Source organism: Chiloscyllium plagiosum, chromosome 33 (assembly GCF_004010195.1).
Source record: "Chiloscyllium plagiosum isolate BGI_BamShark_2017 chromosome 33, ASM401019v2, whole genome shotgun sequence".
In the NCBI taxonomy this organism is placed as follows: Eukaryota; Metazoa; Chordata; class Chondrichthyes; order Orectolobiformes; family Hemiscylliidae; genus Chiloscyllium; species Chiloscyllium plagiosum.
In genome coordinates this window covers 14842649-14850852 of record NC_057742.1, presented here as the reverse complement: position 1 = coordinate 14850852, position 8204 = coordinate 14842649, and the positions used below count along the sequence as shown (strand labels likewise).

The window sequence follows — 8204 nt, the reverse complement described above, 5'->3', positions numbered from 1 at the left end:
TACCAGCCATTCAGCCAAATGACCCCCAAACCATTGAGCAATTAGAGAACCACCACCAATGCCAAATGTTTTGAAACTTGTGATAATAACTGCATCTAAGAAAGTTTGTACAGTATTCCTTATTACAGCAAATTTAAATTAAAGCAAATTGATGGTTTTGGGTACTTCTCAATAAGCATATCACACACAAAAAAAAACAGAGTGCTTCCAGGGTATGATGTAATTTTAGGAAAATAGTATTTTGGGGATCTCAACTAGAAGCTGTTTCTTATTAGGAAATAAATGATGACTACCTGAGTTATATATTGTCTTGCAAAGACTACGTTTTGTCATGTTGGTTAAAGAACTGGGTTTTGAGGCATGCTGAAAAGGAGGAGAGGTGGAAATTTAAGAAGAGAATTCCTGAGCTTGGAGACTAAGTAACTGTAGCTGAAGGATGGCTGCCAATGGTGGAGAGAGAAAACTTGGATATGGGCAAGAAGCCAGAGTGGAAGAGCACAGATCTTGGAGTGATAGGAAGGACTGAAATCATACAAAAATATGAAAAACAGCATTACACTATCTATTCTGAAGATTTTAACTCTGGTTTTTGCAAGTGTGTCAATTACATTATCTGTTGAGGTTTTATATGCTTCAGGTATATGTTGCTATTGTTTCAATGGTAACTTAGTTATAAAGCCAAAATCAAAACAGCTAATAATCAATTCCTCTATTTACAGTATTTTCTTCTCTGCATTTATTTTTCTTATCTTCATATTCCTGAGGAGATTATAGAAAGCATTTAAGCAACCCTTCATTTATGAATTTGATTTTAAATATTTAATTTAGAATTACTTGTGCTGTAATTTAGAATCATGTGCAGTATAAGAATAGCACTTAAAGTCAACATTTTTGACAAATTGTCTGAAACTGACTTTATATCTCAGATTAGTGACAAGCAATTCACTTATGTATAATTTACAAAATTACTGCACTGACAAAGTTCAATATCCATTAACATTGGAACCTATTTCAAATGACTTACTCCTGGAAAAATGTTGTTTAATATTATTTGAGAAAACTCCGAGATGCTCTCTTCTGTTACACCACTAATTGAAGCCAGCTGCTGCACAACCTTTTTTGTAAAGTAAAATAATAAAACAAAATTAAGATTTTTTTGTGACAACCTAATGCTTATTTTCTGTTAGAAAAACAGTTATGATCCTTAAGAATAAAAGACAATAGTAAATTCACTAATACAAATTATCAGTGCAACCACTATATTTACTACCTTGAACCATGGTGTGTAGTTCAGTATGAATGCACTTGTTCCAATGACCCCAACAGCTAGAAGCATGCAATCTTCCTTTACCGTCAAAAATTTTGCTCTATGATAAAGTCAAATATTATTTGATTTTTTATTTCCCTGAGAACAAAGGGAACATCTGAATGACTTGCATAAATTAAAAATGCACACAATTGTTAGCTATATAGCTGCCTACCATTCTAACTTTGTTGACAGAGTATCTCTGAACCAGTGTGTCAACAAGGTGTTTTATCATGGGAGTTAATGCAATGGCTAATCATTTTTCTGTACTTACAGTACTGGGGGTTTTGAGCAGAACTTCAGGGTTTTTTTCACATTTCTGAAAAATAACTCATTAAGGAGTTCATATAGAAGTAATGCTGTGATGCAGATTTATACGCAACTTCCATGCAGAAGTCTTACATTTTTGTCACTAAATAGACCTGACCTTATCCTATGATTACCTTTTGAGTATTCTCAAAAATCTTCCAAATATTATCATCATTCTTAATATCCCCTTTAGCTTGTTTTGTACCTATGCAGCTTATTGTCATATCTCTAACTGCTAACATTTATAAGTACAGAATTAAAATGCTTATACTACCATATTACATTGGTTGTATTCAAAACATTGTATTCATCTGCTGCATCAGTGAAACTAGTAATCAAATGTAGAAAGCTTCTTTTGACCGGGGAATTGTTTTAAGAGTATCAGAATGACTCAAACTGAAGGGAAATCTATTTCTGATCTGATGTGACCCATGATTTATAGCAAAATCTGGATTGAATTAGCCCCTTTGTGTATGACTGATTTATTTTGTTGCAAAGTTTAATTTGAAGCTGCAACACTTTTTGTAAATAGTAAACCTCTGTTTACTCGAGTTTAAAAAACAACAAAAATGCTTTTTAAAAACAACTTGATTCTAATGTGACAAACAAAAATACTTACCTTTGGAGTTCACTAGGTGTAGAATTTTCAATAGCAATTTTGAGTAAGTTTTCATAGATGGTGTTTCTCATGAGATAAACAAATTTTAGCACCTTTAGGGAAATACAGTGTAGATACTTAATGGGAACCGATGGATCATTGTACCCTTTTTAAAAACAAAATCATAAATTAGTTATTTTGAAAGTAGCTTATACCGAAATCTAGTTGTTTAAACTGCACAGGAATGAAACTTAAAACAAGAACATGGATGTTGGAGAAACTAAGCAGGTTTGCCTGCATTTGTGGGGAGAAAGCAGAATTAATGTTTAGAGTCCAGTGCCTCATCAGAACTGATAGCAGCTAGGAAAAGTTGGTACTTATGCTAAAGGTAAAATTGGGGGGGGAGGAGGGGGTGGGGTTGGGGGGATGAGATTGAGCACAGAGAAACAGATAAAAAGGGTAAGCAGATAAGGTGATTATTGATAGTAGGCTTTTCAGTAGAGAACCTGAATAAGTGTTAATTAGACCTGAGAGTGGGAGAGAATTGGTAGAGTGTACTGAATGCAACACGTCTAATATGACAAAAGTTATTCAATTCTATGTTGAGTCTTAGAGGCTGCAGGGTCTCCAAGTCAAAAATTAGATACCGTTTTGAGCTTGCTCTCAGACTTGCTGGAATGCTGGTCTGGGAACATAATGATGTGTTGAAGTGACAGGCAACTGGAAGCTCGGGGTCATTTAACAGACAGAACATTGTAGTTCTGCAGAGTGGTCGCCCAGTATGTCTTTCATTTCTCCATTATACAGGAGACCACACTGAACAGTGAATACAATAGGCTAGATTTAATGAAGTGGAGGTAAATCATTGCTTCACCTGGATACTGAGAAAGGAAGTAAACAAACACGTAGATTAGATTAGATTAGATTAGATTACAGTGTGGAAACAGGCCCTTCGGCCCAACAAGTCCACACCGACCCGCCGAAGCGCAACCCACCCATACCCCTACATTTACCCCTTACCTAACACTACGGGCAATTTAGTATGGCCAATTCACCTGACCCTGCACATCTTTGGACTGTGGGAGGAAACCGGAGCACCCGGAGGAAACCCACGCAGACACGGGGAGAACGTGCAAACTCCACACAGTCAGTCGCCTGAGGCGGGAATTGAACCCGGGTCTCTGGCGCTGTGAGGCAGCAGTGCTAACCACTGTGCCACCGTGCCGCCCACTAATTACACCTTCTGCAACTGCATGGGAAGGTGGTGTGGCAAAGTGCTGGAAATGGAGGATATGTGGACCAGGATGTCCCTTAGGGAACAATCCCTACGGAATGTGGACAAAAAAGGGAGTGGAATATGTGCTGGTCCTGACTTCCTACTTGAGAAGGAATTGTGGCTTACAATCATTTGGCTGCAGAGGTCCGTGGAATAGTAAGTGAAGACTGGGGACCCTATTGTTGTGGGAAATAAGAAGGGGTAAAGGCAGAAGTGTAGGAGATAGGCATAAATAGCTAAGGGCCCTGTCAAACATAGTAGTGGGGAATCCTTGAGAAAAAAGGGTGGACATTTGTGAGACCCTCCTGCGGAAGGTGGTATCATAACAGCAGTTTTTGAAACTGGGACAACGGGATGGAGTCCTTACAGAAAGCAGAGTGTGAGGATGTGTAGTCCAGGTAATTTTGAGAGTCTGTGAGTTTGCAATGGATATCAGTTCTGGGTGTAGGTTTGCTCGCTGAGCTGGAAGGTTCGTTTCCAAACGTTTTGTCACCATACTAGATAACATCATCAGTGAGCCTCCTGATGAAGCACTGGTGGCATGGCCCGCTTTCTATTTATGTGGCGTCCTGTGGTGATGTCATTTGCTATTCTTTTTCTCGGGGGATGGTAAATGGGATCAAAGTCAATGTGTTTGTTTTTTTATAAATATTTTACAAAATATCTATATACAAAAAAGAATAATACCAAAAAACAAAGATACAGGCAGTACAATGTTGTATCTTGATCTGTTAGTAACAAACTACCTCCTATCCTACCAGAATAAATGTATCTACTTAACTTTAACTAAACTACAAACAAATTAAATAAAAACTAAATTAAACTGAATTCAAATTAACTTAAATTATATCTCACTACTTTATTCTATTTCACTCATCACACCTCCACTGAGGTTCCCATCTCTGGGAGTATCCATATTCTTTTCCCCAAGCCTCCCCCTCTCAGGGCCCCACGGACGTCCAGACTGATTCCCACGGCCCTAATTAATATTGCTGATAAGTCTGCATCAATTTAATTTAGAAAATTGTCTCGTAAAATTGCTCCGTTTTGTGAGGTAGTCTTGGGGAAGCTGCTCCATCACCAGCCTCCACCACCCCATAAGACCTAGTGGTTTTTCCAGTGTCCGAATCATTAAAATGTTCTTCCTCGCACAGTGGGTAAGAATGTTACACAATCTCTTCCCGTATTTCCCCAGAAAGGGCAAATTTGGCAACCCCAGAAGAAGAACCGGATCCACGTTAACTTCAATCCCCAGGATGTCCTTTAGTTCCCTTACTATAGCACTCCAGTATCTCTGGATCTTACAACAGGACCAGTAGCAGTGTGTAAGAGTGCCTATACTAATTTTACGTTTGCGACACCCTGGTGACACCCCTTTCTTGAACTTAGCTAGCCTCTCTGGCGCCATATCAGTCCTGTGTAACATCTTCAATTGCATGGCCTGCACTCTGTTACATACTGAAATTTTCTTTACGTTTTCCCATATATCTTCCCATACTTCCAATGAGATATCCTCTCCCAGCTCTTGATTCCACATCCTATAGAGTCCCCCCACATCTCCTAAGGCATGCTCTTTCTGTAAATGATAAAAAAAAGTACTAACTGAAAGAGTGCCCGTACACAGGATCACTTTTTTCCACATCTAACTTGTAAAACTGAGCCAGGAGTGTGGTCTTCTATATATAATCTCTTACCTGAAATTACCAGAAAAGGTCCCTATTTAGACAACCCATACTTGTGACTTAGCTGGCTAAATTACATCAAGACCTCCCCCTTGAATAAATCTTCCAGACAAGAAGTTCCTTTATTCTCCCATAACTTAAAGCTGGAGTCCATTGCCCCAGGTTTAAATCCTTGGGCTCCCACCAATGGGGTAAACGGTGAGGTCTTACCTCATTATTGCCTTCATCTTGCCTCATTATCCTCCTAGTTTTTGTTGTCTTTAAAATGATTGGACTCTTGTACTGCTTGGTCACGAATTTCATCTAATCCATAAATAATTGATTAACTTGGGGACATCTTGACCACGAGGCTTCAACGTCAAGCCAAACCCGAATTCCCCTCTACCCAGTCACCAACATATACTACCAGGGGGCTTATTTGATATTTCTGTAAGTCCAGAAGATCCACCCCTTCCTCACCCTGCGAAAGCTGCAATTTGGTAAATTTAATTAGGGGGCGCCTGCGACACCAAATAAAAGAACCTAGCCACCACTGAGCCTTGGTAATACTCGTCTAGGTAGCAATAACGGGAGCATTCTCATGGGGTACAACAGGCGAGGAAGAACATTCATTTTAATCAGGGCTATTTGGCCTAACCATGATAACGGTAATGGCTCCCAATGCTGCAAATCCTGTTTTATCCTCTCCAGTAATTATGCATAGTTAGCTTTATACAGCTGGTGGAAGGCTGGGGTAATAAAAATTCCCGATTACAAAAATCCTTTTGACGACCATCTAAATGGGAACTGCATTCCGTCCTTCAGATCAGACACCTCCACTAATCCCCCACCGTTGATCCTATAGCCTGAGAAACTGCCAAATAAATTAATTGTTTGAATCAATCGAGGAACGGACTCCTCCGGCTTGGCCAAGAACAAAAGCACGTCATCAGCATATAGGGTGACCTTATGCGCCATCATTCCCACCCGACGCCACTATTTCAGGATTCCTCCTGATAGCCTCAGCTAACGGCTCAATGGCCAAGGTAAATAATAGCGGTGAAAGAGGGCAAGCCCTGTCGACTACCTCTCCCAATATTAAAGTTATCTGACTTAGTGCCATTTGTGATGACTGCCGTCTTAGGATCATTATACAATACCGCCACCCCCCCAGACCAACGCGCTCTAGGACCCCAAACAGTAATGGCCATTTTCTATCCAGTCAAATGCTTTTTCTGCTTCTAGGGAGACCACCAAACCAAGGATCAATCTTTGCTGGCATACCTGCACTATGTTCAGTATCCTCCTGATATTGTTGGAGAAGCTATGGCCCTTTACAAAACCCGTCTGTTCTTCTTTTATAATATGGGGCAACAACCACAGGACCAGCATCTAGGATAGAATTTTAAAATCTACAGTCAACAGTGAAATTGGTCTGTATGAAGCATAATCTTCAGGGTCTTTCCCCTTCTTTAAAATGAGTGAAATATTAGCCCTAAGAGAGGATGGCAGACAATCCTGTGTACATGAATAGCTATATATCCCCAGAAGTAGCTCCTCCAACATATTTATGATTTCCTTATATAAATCACTTGGGAATCCATCTGGTCCCGGTGTTTTGCCACCCTGGAGTTGCTTTATTGCTTCTTGCATTTCCTGTACCGTCATAGGCGTATTCAACAGGGAAACCTGTTCCGTGTTTATAGTGGGGAGATCCAGGTTCTCAAAAAAGGACTGCATTCTTGCTGTACCGTGTTTGCCTCCCTCCGACCAATATAACTCTGCGAAGTATTCCCTAAATCTAACAATGATTTTCTTCAACTCATTGGTAACTGTGCCAGCCTTCTCTCTAACAGACATAATAGATTGGGCAACTTTTTTCTTCCTAGCCAGATGGGCCAGATATCTACCTGGCTTATCTCCAAATTCAAACAGTCTTTGTTTAGCAGTGGAGACCTCTTTTTTTACCACCTGTGTGTGCATTGTGTCGAGAGCCGCCTGGAGGGCCGTGACCCGCTGCAGCTTGACCAAAGAGGGCCTATTATAATATGCTTCCTCAGCTATCTGCAGCCGGGTCTCCAGCATCCGTTGCTGCTTCTCCCTCTGTCTCCTTCTAGTCGTTGAATACGAAATAATCAGGCCTCATAAATATGCCTTAGTAGTCTCCCAAAGTATTGCTGGATTAGAGGCCATACCAGAGTTGATATCCCAGATGGCCCTGAAATCTCTTCTGATGTACTCAACAAATTTGCTATCCTTTAACAGGAATAGGTCCATGCGCCAGTGCCGTGCATCCATTCCACCACACTTCATTTTAACATCTAACTACACTGCTGCATGGTCTGAGACAGCTATATTCCCAATTTTGCCAGCCAATGTTCTGTCCAAATAATCCAATGGCATAAAAAACATGTCAATTCGTGTATGGCACATGTGTGGGTTGGAATAGAAAGTAGTCTCTTCCATTAGGGTTGAGATGCTTCCACACATCCACTAATCCCAATTCCTCACACATGTCCACCAATGGCTTAGGCTGCGTGGGCGTACCTGCCAGGCCCCTTGGCACCCTGGCAACCTCGGGATCTATTAGGCGATTACAATCCCCTCATTATTATGCATTGCATTCCAAGACTCATTAATATAGCAACTGCGCCCAACTAGAAATTTAAGAGGGTGCGCTGGGGGACAATACACATTCAAGACGCTATACTCTTCTCCATGTATTAGAGCTTTAAGAATGACGAGCCGCCCATGTTCATTCTTAATTTGGAAAGGGAATTCTTCTTACCAGTATAGCCACTCCTCTAAGAGGAGAAAATGAGGTCTGCAGATGCTGGAGATCAGAGATGGAAATGTGTTGCTGGAGAAGCGCAGCAGGTCAGGCAGCATCCAGGGAACAGGAGAATCGACGTTTCGGGCATTAGCCCTTCTTCAGGAATGAGGAGGGACTTGGGGGAGGGACGTCGGAAATGTGATAGGTGGAAAAAGGTCAAGGTGAGGGTGATAGGACAGATTGGGGTGGGGGCGGAGAGGTCGGGAAGAAGATTGCAGGTT

General features: G+C 40.8%; 1 protein-coding gene across 5 annotated transcripts in view; it reads right to left on the bottom strand.

Moving 5' to 3' along the window:
* Positions 1-8204, bottom strand: part of cntd1 (cyclin N-terminal domain containing 1) — a 29639-nt gene that overhangs the window by 15221 nt on the left and 6214 nt on the right. For 2 of the 5 annotated variants that reach the window (XM_043674995.1, XM_043674996.1), the window contains exons 5-6: positions 2235-2379; positions 1271-1367 (exon numbers count right to left, since the gene is read on the bottom strand). In XM_043674995.1, the coding sequence (XP_043530930.1) occupies positions 1271-1367; positions 2235-2379 (242 nt within the window). Of the gene's footprint in view, positions 1-30; positions 1115-1270; positions 1368-2234; positions 2380-8204 lie in introns of those variants that run through there. The other 3 variants (XM_043674994.1, XM_043674998.1, XM_043674997.1) reach the window with 3 other exon arrangements.